At 33.3% G+C, this 27,883-nt stretch overlaps 1 protein-coding gene across 1 annotated transcript in view; it reads right to left on the bottom strand.

Moving 5' to 3' along the window:
- Positions 1-27,883, bottom strand: part of LOC137628487 (uncharacterized) — a 131,308-nt gene that overhangs the window by 53,505 nt on the left and 49,920 nt on the right. Inside the window, exons 10-11 of the mRNA XM_068359642.1 lie at positions 16,605-16,661; positions 16,107-16,164 (exon numbers count right to left, since the gene is read on the bottom strand). Coding sequence (XP_068215743.1) covers positions 16,107-16,164; positions 16,605-16,661 — 115 coding nt within the window. The remainder of the gene's footprint in view (positions 1-16,106; positions 16,165-16,604; positions 16,662-27,883) is intronic.

Raw genomic sequence — 27,883 nt, 5'->3', positions numbered from 1 at the left:
AATGTCTATCTCATCACCCGTAAAGGGGAATCAGATCACCCATAAAGGGGAATTACATCACCCATAAAGGGGAATCACATTACCCATAAAGGAGAATCACATTACCCATTAAGAGGAATCACATCACCCATAAAGGGGAATCACATCACCCATAAAGAGGAATCACATCACCCATAAAGGGGAATCACATCACCCATAAAGGGGAATCACATCACCTATAAAGGGAATCTGATCACCCATACAAGGGAATAAAATCACCCATAAAAGGGGAATCACATCACCTATAAAGAGGAATCTAATCACCCATAAAGAGGAATCACATCACCCATAAAAGGGGAATCCCATCACCCATAATGGGGTGTCACATCATCAATAACGGGTAATCTGATCACCCATAAAGGTGAATCACATCACCAATAAAAGGAGAATCACATCACTTATAAAAGGAGCATCACATCACCCAAAAAGGGGAATCACATCACCCATAAAGCACACAACATCGTCCGTAAAGGAGAATCACATCATCCATTTAGAGGATTACATCATCCATAAAGGTAATCACATCACCCATAAAGGGGAATCCCATTACCTATAAATGTATATCACATCACCCATAAAGGGGAATCATCACCCGTAAAGGAAAATCACATCACCCATAAAGGGGAATCACATTACCTATAAATGTCTATCTCATCACCCGTAAAGGAAAATCACATCACCCATAAAGGGGAATCACATTACCTATAAATGTCTATCTCATCACCCGTAAAGGGGAATCAGATCACCCATAAAGGGGAATTACATCACCCATAAAGGGGAATCACATTACCCATAAAGGAGAATCACATTACCCATTAAGAGGAATCACATCACCCATAAAGGGGAATCACATCACCCATAAAGAGGAATCACATCACCCATAAAGGGGAATCACATCACCCATAAAGGGGAATCACATCACCTATAAAGGGAATCTGATCACCCATACAAGGGAATAAAATCACCCATAAAAGGGGAATCACATCACCTATAAAGAGGAATCTAATCACCCATAAAGAGGAATCACATCACCCATAAAAGGGGAATCCCATCACCCATAATGGGGTGTCACATCATCAATAACGGGTAATCTGATCACCCATAAAGGTGAATCACATCACCAATAAAAGGAGAATCACATCACTTATAAAAGGAGCATCACATCACCCAAAAAGGGGAATCACATCACCCATAAAGCACACAACATCGTCCGTAAAGGAGAATCACATCATCCATTTAGAGGATTACATCATCCATAAAGGTAATCACATCACCCATAAAGGGGAATCCCATTACCTATAAATGTATATCACATCACCCGTAAAGGAAAATCACATCACCCATAAAGGGGAATCACATCACCCATAAAGGGGAATCACATTACCTATAAATGTCTATCTCATCACCCGTAAAGGGGAATCAGATCACCCATAAAGGGGAATTACATCACCCATAAAGGGGAATCACATTACCCATAAAGGAGAATCACATTACCCATTAAGAGGAATCACATCACCCATAAAGGGGAATCACATCACCCATAAAGGGGAATCACATCACCCATAAAGGAGAATCACATTACCCATAAAGGGGAATCAGATCACCCATAGAGGACACAACATCGTCCATAAAGGAGAATCACATCATCCATATAAGGGATTACATCATCCATAAAGGTAATCACATCACCCATAAATGAGAATCACATTACCCATAAAGGAGAATCACATCACCCATAAAGGAGAATCACATTACCCATTAAGAGGAATCACATCACCCATAAAGGGGAATCACATCACCCATAAAGGGGAATCACATCACCCATAAAGGAGCATCACATCACCCAAAAAGGGGAATCAGATCACCCATAGAGGACACAACATCGTCCATAAAGGAGAATCACATCATCCATATAAGGGATTACATCATCCATAAAGGTAATCACATCACCCATAAATGAGAATCACATTACCCATAAAGGAGAATTACATCACCCATAAAGGAGAATCACATTACCCATAGAGGGGAATCACATCACCCAAAAAGGGGAATCACATCACCCATAAATGAGAATCACATTACCCATAAAGGGGAATCACATCACCCGTAAAGGAAAATCACATCACCCATAAAGGGGAATCACATTACCTATAAATGTCTATCTCATCACCCGTAAAGAGGAATCAGATCACCCATAAAGGGGAATTACATCACCCATAAAAGGGAATCACATTACCCATAAAGGAGAATCACATTACCCATTAAGAGGAATCACATCACCCATAAAGGGGAATCACATCACCCGTAAAGGGGAATCAGATCACCTATAAAGAGGAATCACATTACCCATAAAGGGGAATCACATCACTTATAAATATATATCACATCACCCGTAAAGGGGAATCAGATGACCTATAAAGAGGAATCACATCACCCATAAAGGGGAATTACATCACCAATAGAGGAGAATCACATCACCCATAAAAGGGGAATGAGGAAGTCCAATTACCCTCAGTAGGACGAGATATATAAGTGAGAGACTAAAGAAGACAACGTATCAACTAAGCACCGTGTCATGACGTTAGACAAGATGAATGACCTAGAAGAAGAAGAAGAAGATGAAGAAGAAGAAGAAGAAGAAGAAGAAGAGGAGGAGGACAAGATGAATGACTAGATGATGAAGAAGAAGAAGAAGAAGAAGAAGAAGATGAAGAAGATGAAGAAGAAGGAGAGGAGGACAAGATGAATGACCTAGATGAAGAAGAAGAAGAAGATGAAGAAGAAGAAGAAGAAGAAGAAGAGGAGGAGGACAAGATGAATGACTAGATGATGAAGAAGAAGAAGAAGAAGAAGAAGAAGATGAAGAAGATGAAGAAGAAGGAGAGGAGGACAAGATGAATGACCTAGATGAAGAAGAAGAAGAAGATGAAGAAGAAGAAGAAGAAGATGGAGGAGGAGGAGGAGGAGGAGGAGGAGGAGGAGGAGGAGGAGGAGGAGGAAGAAGAAGAAGATGTAAAAAGAAAATGACAAAGGAGGCAGTGATAATTTAAGATAAACAGAAAATAGACTTATAATGTCAAAACAGAAATATATATCATCCTTTATTTGCAGCGCGTCTCTCTCTCTCTCTCTCTCTCTCTCTCTCTCTCTCTCTCTCTCTCTCTTGAGGAAAAGGCTAAAATTACGTAAGACCTGTTTTTAAAGATATCAGAGGCCTCCAGGTCGGAGCCAACAGGTGTATAAAGTAACCCCGGGTAAGGCAGCCAAAAAGAGATGGCTATTTCTGAAGGTAACGTAATAATCTAGCCTTGGGGGCCTAACGCACACACACACACGCACACACATATACATACACACTTTCCCATATGCAGAGGGAAACCTACATATATATATATTCATACTGATACTTACACACTTTCTATTAATGGCTGCCAAAGGTGTTATAACTGAGGCTGAGTCCGATAATTTGATTGTTGGTGTTGGGATTATATATATATATATATATATATATATATATATATATATATATATATATATATATATATATATATATATATATATATAGAGAGAGAGAGAGAGAGAGAGAGAGAGAGAGAGAGAGAGAGAGAGAGAGAGAGAGAGAGATTGATATGTACATATATATATATATATATATATATATATATATATATATGTATGTATATATATATTATATATATAGATAGATAGATAGATAGATAAAAATGTGTATTTATGCATATATAAATATAATTAAATATATGTATATATCTGTATATATAATATACATATATATATATATATATATATATATATATATATATATATACAGATATATACATATATTTCATTATATTTATAAATATAATTAAGCATATGTACTGTATATATCTGTATATATAATATACATATATATATATATATATATATATATATATATATATATACAGTGTACGCATATCTGTATATCATGTACATACATATACAGTGTATGTATAATAATAATAATAATAATAATAATAATAATAATAATAATAATAATAAGCCATTTCTCATAACCGGGAAAAACAACTCCACAGTCGCTCCATGCCCGATGGCAGAAAGCTGACCAGCTTCTAAAACCTTCTACAGAGATTCCTAATTATAACACATCCCTCTTGTCACCTATGGAAACGTTTTTAAGTTTTTATTTATCTCCATTTATCATCCTATCAATTCGTCTTAACAGCTTCAACGTATTTTTTTTTTCTTTTATCATTCTCGCTCCACATGCATGCTTGATTTCCATAAAGGAGAGTTAGCTCAGCAATCCTTTCAAGTCACTTCCAAATATTTTGCACAAACCCTACTGCCTTTCCTGCTTTATCTATTATGTGAATCACATATTTTTCATTGTGTTGCTGACTTTGTGTTATAATCAAACCAATTTTAATTACAATAACCGTAAGTATAATGTGTATATACTGTAGGTGCCCGTGGAATATATTATCAACAAACTGGGAATGGTGTTGTTAATGCTGACCAAGAATATCCTTTAGTTACCCATAAGAATAACTTAATCCTCTCTCTCGTTTTCTATAAATCTTTAACCGATATGACCAGTTCATCGCTGAAGGCTAAGAGGAAATTGAATATTAATGGTCATGCATACAGACGTTTTCTCTAAAAGAAAAAAAAATACGCAAAAAAAAAATACCCTGCACATCAGGGAAATTTGAAAACTTTACCTTATCGACTTTTGTAATTATAAAAATAGCAACATCACTTTCATAGAGACGACCAAGAAATTAACAAAATAAGCCATTGTTATGGAGAAAAGGTCGCTAACCTAATTAAGGATTCAAAACGAAATCTGTAATTAAAAGAGTTAATAATTAAAGACGTTCATTATTCAACCTCATGAAACATTCACCGATTATACGTAGTCAAAACAAAGCTATTAATATTAACACAAATTATATGTCTATACAAGGTCTATAGAATGTATTCTATAGATCTTACGTCTAAATATATCTTATTTATTTAAATGTATAGTAAACAAACAAAAATAAAAATAAAGTTCTTTTTTTATTTAGTATATCTAATCATATATATAAACATACACACAATGACAGATTTAAAATTACAAAACAACAATATTTTTTTTATTCTCTCCCTCAAAAAGAACGTCTAAATATATCTTATTTATTTAAATGTACAGTAAACAAACAAAAATAAAAACAAAGTTCTTTTTTATTTTGTATATCTAATCATATACATAAACATCCACACAATGACAGATTTAAAATTAAACAACAACAATATTTTTTATTTTCTCCCTCAGGAAGTTTTGAAGTATAATGCAACTCCACCTCTCTCTCTCTCTCTCTCTCTCTCTCTCTCTCTCTCTCTCTCTCTCTCTCTCTCTCTCTCTCTCTCTCTCTCTCATATATATAAACATCCACACACTGGCAGATTTCAAAATACAAAACAACAATATCTTTTATTCTCTCCCTCAGGAAGTTTTGAAGTATAATGCAACTCCCTCTCTCTCTCTCTCTCTCTCTCTCTCTCTCTCTCTCAGCAGAAAAAAAGCAAGACCTCATCTTGTTCTGCTTCCGTATGCCAAAGGCTGTCAGGCGAGGCATCAGACACATCATATACGTCAACACTATCGCCAAGTTATGTTTAGTTAGGGACCGGTGTAGAGAGAGAGAGAGAGAGAGAGAATATATATACATATATATATATATATATATATATATATTTTATATATATATATAGATATATATATACTATATATATATATACATATAAATAATATATATATATACATATATATATAATATATATATACATATATATATATACATATATATACACACACATATATATACATGTATATATATATATATATATATATACATATATATATAAATATATATATATATGTAATATATGTATATATATACCATCATATATATACATATATATAATATATATATATATAAATATATATACATATACATATGTTTATAAATATCAACCACAATGGCACTTAATACCGAATTCTATCTTGGAATACATATCCATTGGAATTCATTTATGGTGATAGCTTCTGGCTGGGCAGAGATTCGAACCACTGTCTATTCAGCCGAAATCAAGCCTGCGAGGACTCTACCAACTGAGCTATTACTAGTGTTAGTGATATATATTCATGTTTGTGTGCATGCTGTGTGTGACGGCATTGTTGAGCCAGCTCTCCTCCAGAGAAGGGATGTGTGAATGTTGAAAGAGAATGAAAAAAGAATGTTGGGTAATTGTCAAGAGATGTGAAAATCTATAGAGGTGGTCAAAGGATAGGGGTCAAAGGATGGGTAGAGTATTTTGAGGTGGTTTGTTCATGTGGGAGAACGAACAATTATAGGTGAGAAGGTTGTGTATAGGTTACTCAGGTTCACAATGGATTACTTTGTGCCAAATGCTGTCAAGAAGGAGCATGGTGTTATTACAAAGATCAAGGGATCCATATTAACATAGGAACCCATATGCTGCTGCAGATGACATGCTGCACAAGGTGCTCACTCACGCTTACATCCCTCAGCGTTGCCAGATGGGTTACTCTAAAAATCCCCGAAAATCATTGTAAAAAATCTCCAAAACAACTCCAAAATCCCCATTTCCACAAATATAGTTTTTTCTGATCATGTAGGCTTTGCTAATATATATATTACTCACTATTCTTCATGTAATTGAAAGTAAACTAATTGCAACAATATGAAGGTTTACTCATCTATCTTTCTTCATGGAAATTTGTACAAAATACCCCCATCAGACACCCAAAATCCCCAAATCTAGGATAAATCCCCATACCTGGCAACACTGCCCTAATGTACCTATGTTGAGTGCGGTTAAGATATTGACGAAAACCATTTCTTAATGATAGCCATTTTTTGAAATCCAAGATGGCAGTCATATAGCTATCAGAGTAAGTGCAAACATTGTATTTCTGATTGCTTACACAAAAAAGGTTCTAAAAATGTATGATTTTTTTTTATATATTCTTAACAATAGTATGGTGAAGTTACATAGTGAACCTGACTTGGTGTATAAAACGACTAATTTTGCCAGTTTAACTGTATAAGTTCATCCACGAGTCAGTAGTTAAGGTTAAATGTGGCAATGATATTGATGATTTCCTCAGAACCAATGCTGTTAAGGGAAACTATATATATATATATATATATACAGTATATATATATATATATATACACAGTATATATATATATATATACACCCAGTATATGCTTTACTGGCACAAGGATTACGTTACTCAATATACAGTAGAAGCCAATAGGAAATCCTACAGGCTTTTACTATACATACATACATACATACATACATACATACATACATACACACACACACACACATATATATATACATATATATATATATATATATATATGTGTGTGTGTGTGTGTGTGTCTGTATGGAATAACGCAAATTAAACCAAGCACGAACAAAAGCATCTATTCAATAATATAAAAATAAAGACCACCAAATGTCTCTTCCCAAATTGGCCCTCTAAAACCAGCTAGAAATAACACTCTAACTTGAGAGATGACTCCATCACGGTTAAAAGCTTCCTGCATTTCATCTCGAGGATCAAAGGAAACCGACACTAAATTTCCCTTTATGGGAAATTTTTATGAATGAGATGTTTACTTTTCTGATGGGTTAAAAGCATGGTGTTTTTAGCTTTACCTTTGATAGTAATGATAGTAAATCATTCCTTGATTATCATAAAACTATTTTGGTACCTTTTTGGGGGGAGTTACTACGATAACTTTTCAATTATACCAAAAATTTTCAAATTATTATTATTATTATTATTATTATTATTATTATTATTATTATTATTATTATTATTATTATTATTATTATCCAATCTACAGTCCTAGTTGGAAAAGCCAGATGCTATAAACCCAAGGGTTCCAATACGGAAAAATAGCCCAGTGAGGAAAGGAAACAAGGAAATAAATAAATGATGAGAACAAGTTAACAATAATTCATTCTGAAACAGTAACAACGTCAAAACAGATATGTCCTATATAAACTATTAACAACGTCAAAAACAGATATGTCATATATAAACCTATAAAATGAATGTCAGCCTGGTCAACATTAAAACATTTGCTCCAACTTTGAACTTTTGAACAGGGAAAATTAGCCCAGCGAGGAAAGGAAATGAGGAAATAAATAAATGTTTGGTTTTTATCAGCGGATAGTTAGAGGAAAATTTTTATCATTTAAATATTTACTAAAAGGAACAATACACGTAAAAATTTATCAAATAAATTACGCATAAATTATCCGAAAATAAGTTCGTACCATTAGCGGACCGTTTACTATTAAACAATAATGAAATGAAACTATAACATCTATAATATTATTATATTTTTACCCTTATTTTCTGAATAAAAATGACTACTAATTGTCTCATTATCTTGTCATCGTTAATAAAAAATATACATCAATAATCATCTGATATTCAATTACTGCAAATGTACAATTAAAGATTCACAGCATTTCAAATTTAATTCATGACTAGAATCATAGAAATTTATAAGGTCACTAATTAATTATAAATTCATTAAAGTTTTTTTTTTTTTTTTTTTTTTTTGTTACTTGTCATTCTTTACGTATTTACAAACACTATGAAATTGTATATAAATTACCATTTTTATTATAGAATTATTCATAAATACTATTATATATATCTTCTTATCATTCCAGATCGCTATCCAAGATTTAATAATGCATAGGAACCTACTTGAACTATTTTCCTGCCTTACTAAATAACAAAAGACAAAGCTATGCTGTAATCACTAATAATAAATAAGATATCTAGCACTATACTGACGGCTGAATAATCAAAGTGAAAAATATCATTAACTGAATATTAACAATTCTTCTTCACTCAAGGGGTTAACTTACTGCACTGTAATTGTTCAGTGGCTACTTTCCCCTTGGTATGGGTAGAAAAGACTCTTTAGCTATGATCAGCAGCTCTTTTAGGAGAAGAACACTCCGTAATCAAACCATTGTTCTCTAGTCTTGGGTAGTGCTATAGCCTCTGTACCATGGTCTTCCACTGTCTTGGATTAGAGTTTCCTGCTTGAGGGTACACTAGGGCTAGCTATTTAGGGCACGCTGTTCTGTCTTGTTTCTCTTCCTCTTGTTTTGCTAGTTTTTATAGTTTATATTTATTTTAATGTTGTTACTCTTCTTAAAAAATTTATCTTTCCTGGTTTCCTTTCCTCACTGGGCTATTTTCCCTGTTGGAGCCCCTGGGCTTATAGCATCTAGCTTTTCTAACTAGGGTTGTAGCTTAGCAAGTAATAACAATAATAACCTCTTGTTTTGTCAAAGTTTTTATACTTTATATAGGAAATATTTATTTTAATGTTGTTACTCTTCTTCTAAATTTTATTTTTCCTTGTTTCCTTTCCTCACTGGGCTATTTCCCCTGTTGGAGCCCCTGAGCTTATAGCATCTTGCTTTTCCAACTAGGGCTATATCTTAGCAAGTAATAACAATAATGATAATAATGGAAGAAAGACAAAAAGGTGATCGAGTAAGAACTGGAGATGCGTAATTGAAAAGATGTGGCCAAGAGATTTCCTTGATGGTTTCAAGGAACTACTGATGAGCATTCTAAACTCAATTTTTTCAATGAGGCGCATTTGCACAGACTCGCAGCGGTGCCCTTTTAGCTCGGGAGAGTTTCCTGCTCTCTGATTGGTTAGAATTATCTTGTCCAACTAATCAGCGATCAAGAAACTTTTCCGAGCTAAAAGGGCACCCCTGCGAGTTGGTGCAAATCTGCCTCACTAAAAAGAATTGACTATAGTAGATGAATGAAGGGGACTAATGTCATGGAAGTTTTCTACACGAGGGCTCATCCAAGCCTCAGATGTTCAAGTATCAAATTGGCGACGAACCTTGTGGTGTGTGTGTGTGTGTGTGATTTATTTGTGTCAAAGGAGTTACCCAAGCAAGATAAACAGATTAATATTTGGAAACGAAAAATTACCTGGGTACGGTATAATTGATCTCTCTCTCTCTCTCTCTCTCTCTCTCTCTCAACAGATTAATATTTGGAAATGAAAAATTATCTGGCTACGGTATAATTGATCTCTCTCTCTCTCTCTCTCTCTCTCTCTCTACAGATTAATATTTGGATACGAAAAATGATCTGGCTACGGTATAATTGATCTCTCTCTCTCTCTCTCTCTCTCTCTCTCTCACACACACACATCCCATGAACGCCTGAAAACAAAGAAAAACTACCCAACTACGGCATAATCGAGATATTTGCCCCCCTCTCTCTCTCTCTCTCTCTCTCTCTCTCAACCCCCACGAACGCTTGAAAACAAAGAACTACCTAACTACGGTATAGTTATGATATTAGCCTCTCTCTCTCTCTCTCTCTCTCTCTCTCTCTCTCATTAGCCTCTCTCTCTCTCTCTCTCTCTCTCTCTCTCTCCCAAACCCCATGAACGCTTGAAAACAAAAAACTATCCAACTACAGTATAATTGAGATATTTGCCTCTCTCTCTCTCTCTCTCTCTCTCTCTCTCTCTCAAACGCCATGAACGCCTGAAAACAAACAAAGAAAAACTACCCAACACGGTATAATTGAGATATTTGCCTCTCTCTCTCTCTCTCTCTCTCTCTCTCTCTCTCAACCCCCACGAACGCTTGAAAAGAAAAAACTACCCAACTACAGTATAATTGAGATATTTCCCCCCCCTCTCTCTCTCTCTCTCTCTCTCTCTCTCTCAAGCCTGTCCTTAGCAAGTGGAGTTGGCACTCGATGGGTAAAGCTAGGTCGCAGTTCCGTGACGTCATGAGTCACGTGGTGCCAAGCGAAAATTGAAACCTGCCCCCACTCGACTCACTGGATACCCGAAGGGCATCGCTATACCCTTACAGTTGATTCTTCCTGATCAATCTGTTTACCATTACGTCTCTGTCATTTACAATGATTCAAATTGGGGTTGAGACCTATATAATTTATAATCTATATCTTGAGGATAAAACTCAGTTTAAAGTTTAAATCATTTTAGAATTCTGAAAACGAACTTTTAAGCTCTTTAGAAAACTACCCATTTAACGAATTTAAATCTTCGGGACGAAATCTCCGCTATTAGATAAAGAACAAGAGTCTGGCAATATTTCTTTCCGATCACGCTGAACGGCATTGCGCGAGTTATATCTGTTCGGTCTCTCACTGTAACTTGTGTAGGAGGAGAGTAGTCATATACTATAGTCCATTTCTTTAAGCGAGGCAGATTTGCATCGACTCGCAGCGGTGCCCTTTTAGCTCGGAAAAGTTTCCTGATCGCTGATTGGTTAGAATTATCTTGTCCAACCAATCAGCGATCAGGAAACTTTTCCGAGCTGAAAGGGCACCGCTGCAAGTCGGTGCAAATCTGCATCGGTAAAAGAAATTGACTATAGTATACGTCACCCGTCAAAAATGACGGTTAAATATTTAGATACATATGGACACAGATTCAAGCCTTCCCACCCCCTCCCCCGTTCCTCACTACAACAAGGCAGTTATGGTTTACGACTGTACCTATCGATATCTAATTTAATGTTGCTACTGTTCTTAAAATATTTTATTTTGATTATTCATTACTTCTCTTGTAGCTTATCTATTTCCTTATTTCCTTTCCTCACTGGGCTATTTTTCCCAGTTGGAGCCCTTGGGCTTGTAGCATCTTGCTTTTCCAACTGGGGTTGTAGCTTAGCTTTTAATGATAATAATAATAATAATAATAATAATAATAACGGGGTACTCCCTCTCACTAGCATATGACTACTCTCCCCCTACACAAGTTACGGTGAGAGACCCGACAGTTATAACTCAAGCAATGCCGTTCAGCGTGATCGGAAAGAAATATAGCCAGACACTTCTTCTTTATCTAATAGCGGAGATTTCGTCCCGAAGATTTAAATTCGTTAAATGGGTATTTTTCTAAAGGTTTAAAGGTTTAAAGGTCGCTCATGAATGGCAGAGGCAAGGGACAGTGACATTGCCCTAGCAAGCAGGACAATGCCCTAGAGACTGGCCATAAATATATTATATGATCAACGCCCAAGCCTCCTCTCCACCCAAGCTAGGACCAGGGAGGGCCAGGCAGTGGCTACTGATAACTCAGCAGATAGACCTATAGGCTCCCCCCAACCCCCCAACCTTAGCGCACAAGGATGGTAAGGTTGCAGACACTAATGGCACTAACGAGTCCGAGCGGGATTCGAACCCCCGACTGTCAAACACCAGGCAGAGACGCTACCAATCAGGCCACAGCAACCTGAAAGGTCGTTTACAAAGTTTAAATCGTGGTTCAGAAATTCTAAAATGATTTAAACTTTAAACAGAATGTTATTCTCCAGACTTTAACTGTGAGTGCGTTTCATTCTCAAGATTTAAACTATATTGAAAAAAAATACTATCACAAAAGGTGTACTTTGTAACTGCATTTCCTTCAAAAGATTTAAAAGGGTTGAAGATGGTTTCTCCAGTTACATTACAGTTCGTTTTCTTCTTAAGATTTAAACTCTTTGTATAATTTTCTTCTTAAAATTTAAACTCTTTGAACCGTTTTCTTTTTAAGATTTGAATTTCTTATTAAGATTTAAACTGTATAATTTTCTTCTTAAGTTTTAAACTCTTCGTATAATTTTCTTTTCAAGATTTACACACTTTGTATCCTTTTCTTCTTAGGATTTAAAGTCTGTATCATTTTCTTCTTAAGATTTAAACTCTTTGTATCATTTCCTTCTAAAGATTTAAACTGTATCGTTTTCTTCTTAAGATTTAACTCTTTTTGTCATTTCTCCTACAGATTTAAACTGACTGTTTCATTTTCTTCTTAAGATTTAAACACTTTATATCATTTTCTAAAACGGACAAACATTGAATAAGTTTTATTCTCAATGTATAAAATCTACATACAATTCCCATTTAAAGATTTACACTGATTAATACCGAATATTTAAAATGCGTCAAAAAAGGTTATTTCCAAAGACTGGCATTCCATGAAAAAGTTAAATCCCAAAATTCAACATCAAATTAACTAAATCATATAAATGAAACTACTTTTAATTGATTACACTATAAGAAGTAAATGATGAATGGAGAAGTCTTGATTTAAAAGCTCAAGATAGAGACGACTGGCGAAATCTAACCGAGGCCCCTTTGCGTCAATAGGCGTAGGCGATGATGATAACATATAAACTACAAGTTGGAGCAAATGTTTTTATGTTGACCAGGATGACATGAGTCTTTTCATAGTTTATATATGACATATCTGTTTTTGACGTTGTTAATAGTTTATATAGGACAATTCTGTTTTGACGCTGTTACTGATTTTAGAATGATTTATTGTTAATTTATTCTCATCATTTATTTATTTCCTTATTTCCTTTCCTCACTGGGCTATTTTTCCCTACTGGAGCCCTTGGGCTTATAGCATCTTGCTTTTCCAACTAGAGTGTAGCTTGGCTAGTAATAATAATAATAATAATAATAATGACTAATTAATGTATACAATCTATGTTCAGTAAGGATATAAAAGATAATTCCCACATTTACTAATTTCATTCCATAACAAATTAAAAGACCGTGATTTAAAACTCTCTCCTCTCTCTCTCTCTCTCTCTCTCTCTCTCTCTCCTCTCTCTCTCTCTCTCTCTCTCTCTCTCTCTCTCATCATCTTTTGGTTTTCAAGAAATAGACAAGAGATCATGTATATAATGCTCTCTCTCTCTCTCTCTTTCTCTCTCTCTCTCTCTCTCTCTCTCTCTCTCTCTCCCTTATCTTTTGGCTTTCAAGAACGTAATAGACAAAAAATCATGTTTATAATGACCTCTCTCTCTCTCTGAATAACATCCGTACAATAAATTATTCTCTTGCACTTATGTCCGTATATTAATCTTGCAAAAGACAAAACTCTCTCTCTCTCTCTCTCTCTCTCTCTCTCTCTCAGCAGCAGATATTGGCTCCCTGCCCGTATCAACACAGACCAGGGATGTTCCAATTATAGTCACGTGATGGAGAATTAAGTGTTTATTTTTTTTTTCCATCTCACGAACGAGGTGACATAGATACCCTAACATGGTCAAGCTGTGCCAACGTCGAGAGAGAGAGAGAGAGAGAGAGAGAGAGAGAGAGAGAGAGAGAGAGAGAGAGATTGTCTTTTACAGGATTAATATGCAGAAATAAATGCAAGAGGATAATTTATTATGGGGATGGTATTCTGAGAGAGAGAGAGAGAGAGAGAGAGAGAGAGAGAGAGAGAGAGAGAGAGAGAGAGAGAGGAGAGAGAGAGAGAGAGAGAGAGAGTTGTCTCTTACGGAATTAATATGCAGATATAAATGCAAGAGAATGATTTACTGTACGGATGGTATTTGGTGAGAGAGAGAGAGAGAGAGAGAGAGAGAGAGAGAGAGAGAGAGAGAGAGAGAGAGAGAGAGAGAGATTTGTTTAACGGGCAATAAATGTGCAATACACCCAGACTGAAATATGAGCATAAATATCCCCTTAAACACCATTGGGAAAGTAAGACAACCAAGATGAAAGGAGAATGGCTAGAAGAAAAACAGTGACATTTTCTTCTTATATACTTATTTTATTAACCCAATTGCTCTCTACGATTTTAATTGACCATCAATTGTGCCATGGATGTTATTTGTGGATGATGGCCATAAATAAGGAAACAAATTTCCTACAGTGAATAACTATTATTATTATTGTCATTAATATCATCGATTTGAGAAGTATATAACTATTAACTTTTTAGTTCAACACGGCTGAAATGTATTTTTCTACGGAATAGAATCCTAATCTAGGATAGAAAACTATTATTATTATTATCATTATTACTAGCCAAGCTACAACCCTAGTTGGAAAAGCAAGATGCTATAAGCCCAAGGGCTCCAACAGGGAAACATAGCCCAGTGAGGAAAGGAAATAAGGAAATAAATAAATGATGAGAATAAATTAACAATAAATAATTCTAAAAACAGTAACAACGTCAAAATAGACATGTCATATATAAACTATTAACAACGTCAAAAACAGATATGTCATATATAAACAATAAAAAGACTCATGTCAGCCTGGTCAACATAATAACATTTGCTCCAACTTTGAACTTTTGAAATTCTACTGATTCAACTACCCGATTAGGAAGATCATTCCACAACTAACGATGAAAGAACAAATAATTTGCAAAGGAATAAATATATGATAAGGAGAGATGGGGTGTAGTGGAAGAGGATGCCTTTGATAGAAGAGGCACTGGAGAGGACGCATCAGGCAACCGACCCTTTAATATATGGATAACAGAGGGAAAGAAGAAAGATAGACCACTAAAAATTAATATAACTGATTGATTGGCAGACTGTATTCTGTAAAGTTGCTTTCCATGTACACAGCTGAAGTACAGAGTATCTCAAAAACAAGATAGCAATTTTGAAGTATCAAACGCTTCATTGTAAACAATCACATACACTCGGTGACAGAAAAACAAGATAGCAATTTCAAAGTATCAAACGCTTCATTGAAAACAATTACATACACTCAGTGACAGGAAAACAAGATAGCAATTTCAAAGTATCAAACGCTTCATTGTAAACAATTGCATACACTCAGTGACAGGAAAACAAGATAGCAATTTCAAAGTATCAAACGCTTCATTGTAAACAATTACATACACTCAGTGACAGGAAAACCAGATAGCAATTTCAAAGTATCAAACGCTTCATTGTAAACAATCACATACACTCAGTGACAGGAAAACAAGATAGCAATTTCAAAGTATCAAACGCTTCATTGTAAACAATTACATACACTCAGTGACAAGAAAACAAGATAGCAATTTCAAAGTATCAAACGCTTCATTGTAAACAATCACACACTTACGCTCAGTGACAGATCCAATATTAACGAAGGAGAAAAAAAAAAACAGAATTATAAGTAGCACTGTTAAAACGAATGAAACTGTACTCACTCTGAGATGGAAAATTGTGACTGAAATAATTGTACATTAAATTTCCTAAATAAAAACCCTTCATATAGAGATAAAACAATCTATTTAACACCAGAAAAAATCACCAACTCATACATACACATTCTTGTTATATATCATATACATACATTTTTGTATATATATGTATATATATATATATATATATATATATATATATATATATATAGAGCGTGCTTAATACAATCAATACAAAATGTATATATTTACTTATGTATACATATTACATATTTAAACCCATAAATACATAGACGTACACACACACATATATATACTGTATATATATATATATATATATATACATATACATATATCCTTAAACCTACAATACAAATAAATCATTAATAGCTTTTCAAATGAACAAAAACCAACAACAATCCTAGAAGGAAAAAGCAAACAATAAAAAAACAATCTAAATTAACTAAATTATATAAAAAAAAAAGTCTAAGCCAAAGTACTTACCATTCTAATGAGGGACGAAGGTCTACTCGACATGGGAGACTTGGGCGATTGTTGCCCCTGTACAGAGAAAAAAGCAGGAAGAAAAAGAAAAAGCGGGTTACTGACAAAAATTCTAAAAAAAAAAATGAGACTGGGTGGATTGAAAAAAAGGCAAGCAGAGGAAGCAGCAGTGGCTTCATAGGCCTCTTGTTGGTAATAATAATAATAATAATAATAATAATAATAATAATAATAATAATAATAATAATAATAATAATAATGATAATAATAATAATATTGTTGCAGCCCCTGGGCTTATAGCCTCTTGCTTTTCAAACTAAGGTTGTAGCTTAGCAATTGATAATAATAATAATAATAATAATAATAATAATAATAATAATAATATGGGGCGAAAATACAGTGGCTCTTGACTTCTGTAGGGTATATAAAGGAGACTGTCCTGGAGCTTTTCTATTGACAGCCCTAGACGCAGCAAGACTAAGGTAGCCTTGCCTTAGTCTAGAGGAGTCAAGGGTGCCAAGAAGAGGCTCTAGTGTCTAAATGGCTCTAGTATCTTTCAATAACGTATAAAAAGTTAATCTATTGTAATATATACGATAGGAAATTGGTTAAAAAAAAAAGTGGAATATAATGTGGCAAAAAAATTACAGTGGCTCTTAACTTCTGTAGAGCATACAAGGCTGCTCTAGTGTCAAACTGATTTATTAAACTAAAATATGGCTCTAGGATCTTTTAGTAAATTATAAAACGCGAATCTATTGTAATATATACGATGGGAAATTGGATCTGGTCTTAATGTGGAATATGTGTGGCTCTCATGTGATATATAGGCTACAAGGGGTACATTGGTTGAAAAATTTCAAAACTTACTGTGATATAGAAAATCCCTCTGGTGTGATATATACAGAGGCAAATGAAAATAAAAGTTCATGAAAATTTGGTTTAGTCTTTCTGCGAAGGAAAACACAGGTTTTCGTGTGATTTAAGCAATGGTAAATGTTACATAAAAACAGTAATTTAATCTATTTCTGTAAAGTATGAAAAAAATAGCGCTGTGGTAATACACACAGGCAGATACTGGTTAAAGAAACAAAGTGTTTAGTCTCTGTAAACACTGGCTCAGGTGTGACATAGGGTGAAATATGTTAAAAAAAATATCTTCCTGAAAACTTGAGAAACTTGATATTTTGTGATATATATATAGATAGGAAATGGCTCTGGATTTATACAAAAGCAAGTGGATATTAGAACCAGACACTGATAAATTCTGGAAAAGCTGGATTAGACCTACAGTATATACTTTAATGAACTGGCTCATGTAAGCTCTTATGTGCAAGGAAAACTGATTCTTGGTTTTATGCAAAGATGGGAAAATTCGTTAGGTTTGGTTTAAAAACTGAGGAATGGGCGAAACAAAACTTGTACTTAGAGGAAAATTAACTTAGGCACTGATGCACACACGGAAACTTGGTAATTGAGAAATGGACATATACGAAAAAAAAATGGCTTTGAGTCGCGAATACAGTAATAAACAATATTTGAGCCACCGATACATACAGTAATTAAACGACACGCAAAAAAAAAAAAAAAATAAATAAAAAATAATAATAATAGACGCTTGAGCCACCAATACAAAGTAAAAAAATAATAATAATAATTGAGCCCTAATGTTATTCAGGTTTAAAAAACAAAACAATAACGGCTTTGAGCCACTGCCTTCCCCAACGGCCTCTCAGTGTTAGTGTCTTTGTGGGTAGCTGGCTGGTGCAGTGAGTGAGTGGTCAGAAGCCATTCTTATCTTGACTTAAGAGAATTGCTCGTGAAAGCTTTTTAAATAGGAGATTTAACTCTTGTTTTTTGTTTATATGTAATCTTTCATTATATTGAAATTACATTACATGACGTCGTTTTCTTAATAAACATAATAGAATTATATATATATATATATATGCATGCAGTACATATATATATACATATATATGTGTATATATATATATATATATATTATATATATATATATATATATATACAGTATATATATTCTAGTATGTTTTTAAATCGAGCTATTCTAGAGGAAAGAGGATAATTTTTTGCTGATATATTACCTACAATCTCTTTCAAATTCTAGTTACTCTCCAGAAAATTTTTAATTTTCCCAACATAATTTAACCTTAAACAAATTTCCATTCTTACCTTCTTTCCAATTCCACATACATCTTCACAATCAGTATTTAACCATAAACATCACTTATTTCTATTCACTGATAAATATTTACTTCGATGAAAAGGCTTCCACGCTCAATCTCAAGTCAGGCTGGAGATATCTATTCATCTACTTGTGTTTGTAAACTTATTAATTCATTTGGGTGCTCTTGGAACCATACTCAATTTTTTCTAATGAGGCGCATTTGCACCGACTCGCAGGGGTGCCCTTTTAGCTCGGAAAAAGTTTCCTAATATCTGATTGGTTAGAATCATCTTGCCCAACCAATCAGCGATCAGGAAACTTTTTCGAGCTAAAACGGCACCCTTGCCAGTCTGTGCAAATCTTCCTCACTAGAAAAAATTGACTATAGTGATTTTGCTCGGGGTAGAAAAATTGTTTCTCATATCTGTCCAACAAGTACAAACATATTCTATCAACGCTCTGTATGCAATTTGTGTTAAGTGTTTGCATTGCGTATATACGCACAGAAACGTATTTCTTAAATATTATGAAAATGTAAATATAACCTGTTAAGAATGTGTACTTGATATGTATGAATGTATGAATGTCTGGATGTGTAAATTTAGGGAATTTACTGTAGATACAGTATATATGTATTTATATATGTATATATATATATATATATATATATGTATATATATATAGCACGTACATACATAGCATATACACGTATACATACATTGCCTGTATATATATATATATATATATATATATATATATATATATATATATATATATATATATATATATATATATATATATATATATATAAACACATAACCATAAGTATTTATATAAATAACCATATGCATATATAAACATACAAAAACAACTGTTGAAATGAGAAACATTTTCCACCACGTTCTAAAGAAGCGAAAATAAATATTAGGGCTCTGTTAATGCGGAATTATAAGTCCTATCTAAAAAGCCTAAGAATTTAAAAAGCGCCATTAATTAAGCCTACAAAATAAGCCTACATCACAAAAATAATCACTGTTGCACCTTCTACTATAAACAATAAAACTGACCTTTGGCGAGAATATGCAAGACGGAGATCGAGATAAGGTAGGGGATCGGGGGTCCTGTTGTGGCATCGGGTGAAGAAGATAAGAAAGATAAAGAAGGAATTAAGGAAGACGATTAATATTATTTAATAGGGTGAATCTTTCCGTCGGAAAAATAAGAATAATCTTTTTTTTTTAAATATTAACAGCAAAGTACAGTTGGATACAGGAGTCCATGGGCCAACCTCACACCGAAGAACTGTATCGAGTAACCAAACAGATAGCATAAAAAGGGGTCCTGTTGTGGCATCGGGTGAAGAAGAAGATAAGGAAGATAGAGAAGAAGAAATTAAGAGGATTGATAATATATACATACATATACCAAGGCACTTCCCCCAATTTTGGGGGGTAGCCGACATCAACAAAGAAACAAAAACAAAAAGGGGACCTCTACTCTCTACGTTCCTCCCAGCCTAACAAGGGACTCAACCGAGTTCAGCTGGTACTGCTAGGGTGTCACAGCCCACCCTCCCACATTATCCACCACAAATGAAGCTTCATAAATAATTGGGCGAATCTTTCCGTCGGAAAAATAAGAGAAAAATTTGTCTAAACATTAGCAGGGAAGTACAGTTGGATACAGGAATCCTTGGCACCACCTCGCCCCGAAGAACTGCATCGAGTAACCAAACAGATAGCATAAAAAGGGGTCCTGTTGTGGCATCGGGTGAAGAAGAAGATAAGAAAGATAAAGAAGGAATTAAGGAAGACGATTGATAATATTTAATCTGGAGAATCTTTACGTTGGAAAAATAAGATTAAAATTTGTTTAAACGTTAAAAGGAAAGTACAGCTGGATACAGGAATCCCTGGCACCACCTCTCCCCGAAGAACTGTGTCCAGTAACCAAACAGATAGCATAAAAGGAGATCGTAGATAGTGGGCGGGGCTAAACGCAGGAAATCGGAAACATAAGAGAAAATTGTTTAAAGATTAACAGGATAGTACAGTTGGATACAAGAGACCATGGCACCACCTCGCCCCGAAGAACTGTGTCGAGTAATCAAACAGATAGCATAGGAAGGGATCACAGATAGTGGGCGGGGCTAAACGCAGGAAATCGGAAACATAAGAGAAATTTTTTTAAAGATTAACAGGATAGTACAGCTGGATAAAGGAGTTCCTGGCACTACCTCGCCCCCGAAGAACTGTATCGAGTAACCAAACAGATAGCATAAAAAGAGATCGTAGATAGTGGGCGGGGCTTAACGCAGGAAATCCGCACGCCGTAAATGTGTGACTGGGTGCTCTTCAGAGCGAGGTTATCAGTTATTCCTGTGTCCAACTGTACATGGGACAATAAATTCGGGAAGTACAGTAATGGGAGTATTGTTGGAAGTATTTGAAGGGAAATGATAACTTGTTTAAATTGGGTACTCTTCAGAGAGAGGTGTACCAGAAATTACTGTGTCCAACTGTACAAGGGATGATAAATTCTGGATATACTTTAATAAGATTATTGTTGTAGGTAGTTCAATAGAAATAACATCATATATTGCTACTATAACAACGGGTGTTGTTGGAATAACAAGGAATGTTCTTCGAAATGCTTTGCTGTTATTGCAAGTATTCATAGTATTTTAGTGTAATAACAAAAGGGGAGCATGGAAATATTTTGCTGGAAAACAATAGTTGTTATTGAAGATGCTTTAATGGAATAACAATGGGGTATTATTGAAAGTACTTTGTTTTAATAACGATATGAGTTATTGTATATGTTGTAATGGAATAACAAGAGGTGTTTTAGAAGTACTTCTGTGGACTAAATATGTGTCATTCAAGGTGTTCATCTGTAATAACAATTGATGTCATTACAAAGTACTTTCGTGTAATAACAACATGAGTTACAGCAAATGTTTGGAAATACTTTTGTTCATTAACAATATGTGTTATTGAAAAAAAGTTCTGGAATAACAAAGGAATGTTATTGATAGCACATTGGTGGAATATCGATAGGTCGTTTAGAGCATGATGTCAGAATTAGAAAAATATATATTACTGAAAATACTGCTTTGGAATTACTGTAGAACACTGTAGGGAGGAATTCTGTATCAAAAAAATGGTTGGAATGTAAGAGTGAGTGTGTTAAATCCAAGAGAAAAATATGGTAAAAAAACATACAAATTACATCTGAGAATTCAATTCCAATCCAGAATTGTAAGCTAGGCTGCTGTTCACAAGTTTAAACCTTTCGCCCCCAAAGGACGTACCGGTACGTTCTTGCAAAACACTGTTATTTACATGTTTTTGCATATTTTGATAACTTTATGAGAAACTTCAGGCATTTTCCAAAAGAATGAGACCAACCTGACCTCTCTATGACAAAAATTAAGACTGTTAGAGCAATTTCAAAAGAATATATAGCAAAATGTGCTCGAAATTTAACCTTACCTTGGGGGTAAAAGGTTAAAAGGTATAAATAAAAAATAAATTGAGAAGGTAATATTCTATAAAAAGAAAATAATTTTAATCCAAATATATCGAGATCTCCAAGAAGACAGGAACAAATAATAAGAGGTTTTATTGCATTCAAATATGAAAAATAAAGATCATTAGAAAAATATTCCATATATAAAAGATGAATTTAAAAATATCACTTATAAAATAGGTCTTCGGCACCAACACCATGCAGGAAACATCAAAGATGCAATTTCAATGAAAAAAAAAAATCATAAATACAATTAAATAATTAATCACTGAAATATGCTGTTATGTAAATGGTCAATGAAGAACTTATTTGTTAATATTAGATTTGCATACAATGCAGAGATGGGGCTCGAGGGGGGGGGGGGGGGTAGAATTAGGAAATTGCAAAAATCATACGATTAGGAATTATACAGCAAGGCAAAAAATACCTTTGAAAAATATGCATATTTATAAATCATATTAAATTGAAATATTATATAAAAATAATCTTGAGAAAAAAAAATCATCGATTAATTGTTAATCTGATAATTGTCGAGTTAAAAATAAGTTTAAAAATACGAAAAGGGAATTATTTACGATGAAGAACATTTCAGTTATTTAAAAGGCTCTTGTAAAAGTAGATGAACTAGAAATATTAGTTATTAAAATACTATTAATCGTCACAGAACTTTTCCTCCATATAAAAGGTCTGCAATTTAGGCCAACTTTAGCTCGACCCTACAAATAAAGATCTTTTATAATTATTGAGTTACCTAAAGATAAGGTAATGGAATATTTGTATTTTGGAAAAGTCCATAACATTGATTGACTCCTTCGGCAAAGCAGAACGAATAAATGGATGGATGAATGAATAAATGGATGGATGGATGAATGAATAACTGAATGGATGGATGGATGGATGGATGAATAAAGGAATGAATGAATGAATAAATAGATGAATGAATAAATGGATGGATGAATGAATAAATGGATGGATGGATGGATGGATGAATGAATAAATGGATGGATGAATGAATAAATGGATGGATGGATGGATGGATGGATGGATGGATGGATGAATGAATGAATGAATGAATGAATGAATGGATTGATGGATGGATGGATGGATGAATGAATAAAGGAATTAATGAATAAATAGATGGATGAATGAATAAATGAATGGATGAATGAATAAATAGGTAGATGAATGAATGCATGAATAAATAAATGGATGGATGAATGAATAAATGGGTGGATGAATGAATAAATAAATGGATGGATGAATGAATAATTGAATGAACAGATGAATGAATAAATGAATGGATGACTGATAAATGGATAGATGAATGAATGAATAAATGGATGGATGCATTATTAAATGAATGTATGAATGAATAAATGGATAGGTGAATGAATAAATGATTGGTTGAAAGAATAAATGAATGGTTGAATAAATAAATGAATGGATGAATAAATAAATGTATGGATGGATGAATAAATGGATAGGTGAATGAATAAATGATTGGTTGAAAGAATAAATGAATGGTTGAATAAATAAATGAATGGATGAATAAATAAATGTATGGATGGATGAAGGAATAAATGAATGAATGAATGAATGAATAAATGGATGGATGAATAAATAGATGAATGGATGAATGAAATGAACAACTAAATGTAGGGATGGGAGAAAGAAAGAATAAATTGATGGATAAATGAATGAAGGAATAAATAGATGGATGAAATGAACAAAAAATACATGGATTGGAGAAATAAAGAATAAATTATTGGATGAATGAATTAATTAATAAATGAATGGCTGGATGAAATGAACAATTAAAAGTATGGATAGGAGAAAAAAAAAGAATAAATTAATGGATAAATAAATGAACAAATAAGTGAATGGATGGATAAAATGAACAAAAAATGTATGGATTGGAGAATGAACGAATAGATGAATGGATGTATGAATGAACAAATAAATGAATGGATGGATGAAATGAACAATTAAAAGTATGGCAATGAAATTGAAAGAATAAATGAATGGATGGATTAAATGAACAACGACAGAATAAATGAATGGATTATTTAAATGAACAACTAAATGTGTGGATGGGAGAATGAACGAATAAATGAATGGATGAATGAAATGAACAACTAAGTGTATGGATGGGAGAATGAACGAATAAATAAATGGATGGATTAAATGAGCAACTAAATGTATGGATGGGAGAATGAAAGAAAAAATTAATGAATGGATGAAATGCACAAATAAATGAATGGATAGAAAATTAAAGAATGAATGAACGATTGAATGGGTGAAATGAATTAACGAATAAGAGAATGGATGGATGAATAAAAAAATGTAAGAATGGATGAATGAATAAATAAATGAAAGAATGAATGAATGGGAGAATAGATGAATGGGTGAATAACGAAGTGAATGGAGGGATGAATGAATGAATAAATGAAAGAAAGAATGAATAAACAGAAGTATAAATGAATAGGTGGTATTTTGTTTTGACGTTAAGGCACTGTTGACACGAACACCGCTGGATCTCAACCAACCTGGATGAATGAATGGCTAAATGTATTTATGAAATGATAGACGCAATGATGACATTTCACGACGAGGTCAGAGGTCAAGGACCTGAAACCTAAGAAATATATTGGTTTTCTAACAATAAATGGTTGCTGCAAACATTCCGGACGAAATAAGCTCCACCCCCTGATGACGTCAAAGCCAATCACGTTGGACACAACATAACTGGCTATTACGTCATCAGGGGAGGGGCTTACTTCGCCCAGACTTTTTGCGGCGACTATAGTTATATATAAAAGATGATTCTTGGAAAAAACTATTCATGATTAGTTGAAAAAATTGGAACATTTAGGAATTGGTTTCTTTGACGAGGTTTTGTTTCAGTTAATATACCTATGAACTAAATGTCTCCTCCTCACTAATGCAGAATATAATGTGATTAGAATAATCTTTATACAGTTTACATAATAGATTTACTATTTCGCTTAGATTAGAAAGGAGAAATCGTTAAGTACAGGTAAGCTTAATCTGATTACAGGTAGTTATGTATTTCTCGAAAGTTATAAGGCATCCTGTTTGTACTCTCTCTCTCTCTCTCTCTCTCTCTCTCTCTCTCTCTCTCTCCTCTCTCTCTCTCTCTCTCTCTCTCTCTCTCTCTTTGACCTTTCGAGAAAAACATCGCTTTGCAATCGGAGAAATCTCTGAATAAATTAGGCATTGGGGGAAAGAGGAAAATTCAATACACATCAGAATCTTCAGAGAGAAAATAACAAGATATAACAACCTAAATATTCAAGAACTACGACATTCGAGAAATTCTTCAATAAAAACGGACGATGCAAAACATGCTAAGAAAAGTGGCAAGTATAAAATAAAAATAAAAGGGTTTTCAAAATATGAAATGATTCCGGCAAGTTAAGATTTTTGGATGATAGCTAAAATATGTATCTCAAAAAAATCTCAAAAAACTTAATACCTTTTTTTACTTGATACAATTATCTGATTCCTGCATTAAGGGGTCGATTGCCCGATGCACCCTCTCCATTGGTCTTTCTAATGCCTTCTATTAAAGGCATCCTCCTAATTCTTTTAAATCCTGAACCATGCCTGATGCAATTAAAACAATTATTTGATTATTCATTTGAAAATTAGACAATTTTCATCCATCTCCTTTTGAAATTTCTAATTCATAAACCTATTTGAATTTTGATTTATAAAACTTATTTGAGTTTGATCTTTTATACCATATTCAAGTTCTATCTACGTTTCCAAAAACATTACATCTAGCTACGTCCAAACAAAACACTTGCCCAAAAACATTACATATTTCAAACAACCTCAGGACAGTCAGAGAACATAATATGATAACATCTTCCAAACTGCATGAAACATAAGGGAAGTAAAAGGTGTAAAAAAATCGAACAAGAAAATAACCACATGCAACCAATTTACTCGTAGATGCCATACGTCACCACTCACCCCTCTATCTCGCATTAGAATCTGAGAAGGTCTAACGTTGCATGGGGACCTCGTGTCCTATGACATGAGAAAAGAAGAAGTAACAATGCTGGGATGTAAATAAACAAACGGGGCATCCTTAGCAAAGAGATACGTGAAAGTGAGTACATTGAAACATTACTGGAATGTAAACAGTGAAATGAGTCGTCCTTTGTTATAGATGGTATATCATGATGTGGTATTTCAATATCATGTCTTAATTCTAAAATACAATATAAGTAAAATCAAATCTAATACAAAATACAAGATGAGTGAAATTAAATCTGAAATACCACACGAGTGAAAAATAAGAAAGTACATGCATATGATAATTGTTTGGGACAGAACATAAATTTCAACAATAATCTGATTATTACCAATTATAATAAATTACATCAAACAGACATAAGATATACAACAATGAAAACAAAAAATAAATCTGCTTACTGATAATTAATATTTTCCTTGATTGTAATAAAAAAAATAATCTCACTATAGTGAATAAAGAGGAAAATAGTAATATGAAGATATCTACTTATTTTCTCTAACAGATCAAAGAACTCAATGTATACTAAAATAACAAAAAAGACAACGAAATCTATAATAATATGCAATGAAAAAATAAGTCACTTGGGGATATATAAAAAATTAATGCATTCAGTCTTCTGGTAATTGCAATTACGGTAAGTATAATTAAGTATATTTGATTAAGACTGTTTAGTGACCATCATAAGTATATATATGTATATATATATATATATATACATATATATATATATATATATATATATATTATATATATATATATATATATATATATATATATAATATATATATATATACACACATATATATAGACATATATATACTGCATATATATATATATATATATATATATATATATATATATAAATATATATATATATATATATATATAAATATATATATATATATATATATATATATATATATATATATATATGTGTGTGTGTGTGTGTGTGTGTAACCAAATAATAACTATAGAATAGTGTGATAATAAAGATTACCTATCACAACAATGAAAAATTATTGATAATAAGGCAAAAATAGATCGCAATATTCTTCAGTATACCATAAAATCAATCAATAAATCATGAAGATACTACACTAATTGTTTTTTTTTTTTAATGAGGCGCATTTGCACTGACTCGCAGTGGAGCCCTTTTAGCTCGGAAAAAGTTTCCTGCTATCTGATTGGTTAGAATGATCTTGTCCAACCAATCAGCGATCAGGAAACTTTTCCGAGCTAAAAGGGAACACCTGCGAGTCGGTGCAAATCTGCCTCATTAAAAAGAATTGACTATAGTTAAATATAGTGAAGAATTGTCATTATTCAAGACTATATCATAGAAACCAGGACAAGAACATTATAAACCAATGGTTTAAAATTATCTGCCACAAAAAATAAAAAATTGAAATATTAATTAAATGCAATGGTATTGACAAACTCAATTCAGGTAAACAATGTTCAATAGGTCCCAGAAGAAATTTAAGTGTTTTTTGA

This window comes from Palaemon carinicauda, chromosome 36 (assembly GCF_036898095.1).
Source record: "Palaemon carinicauda isolate YSFRI2023 chromosome 36, ASM3689809v2, whole genome shotgun sequence".
NCBI lineage: Eukaryota > Metazoa > Arthropoda > Malacostraca > Decapoda > Palaemonidae > Palaemon > Palaemon carinicauda.
The sequence above is the reverse complement of the archived record's forward strand: the minus strand, read 5'-3'. Positions and strand labels throughout refer to the sequence as shown.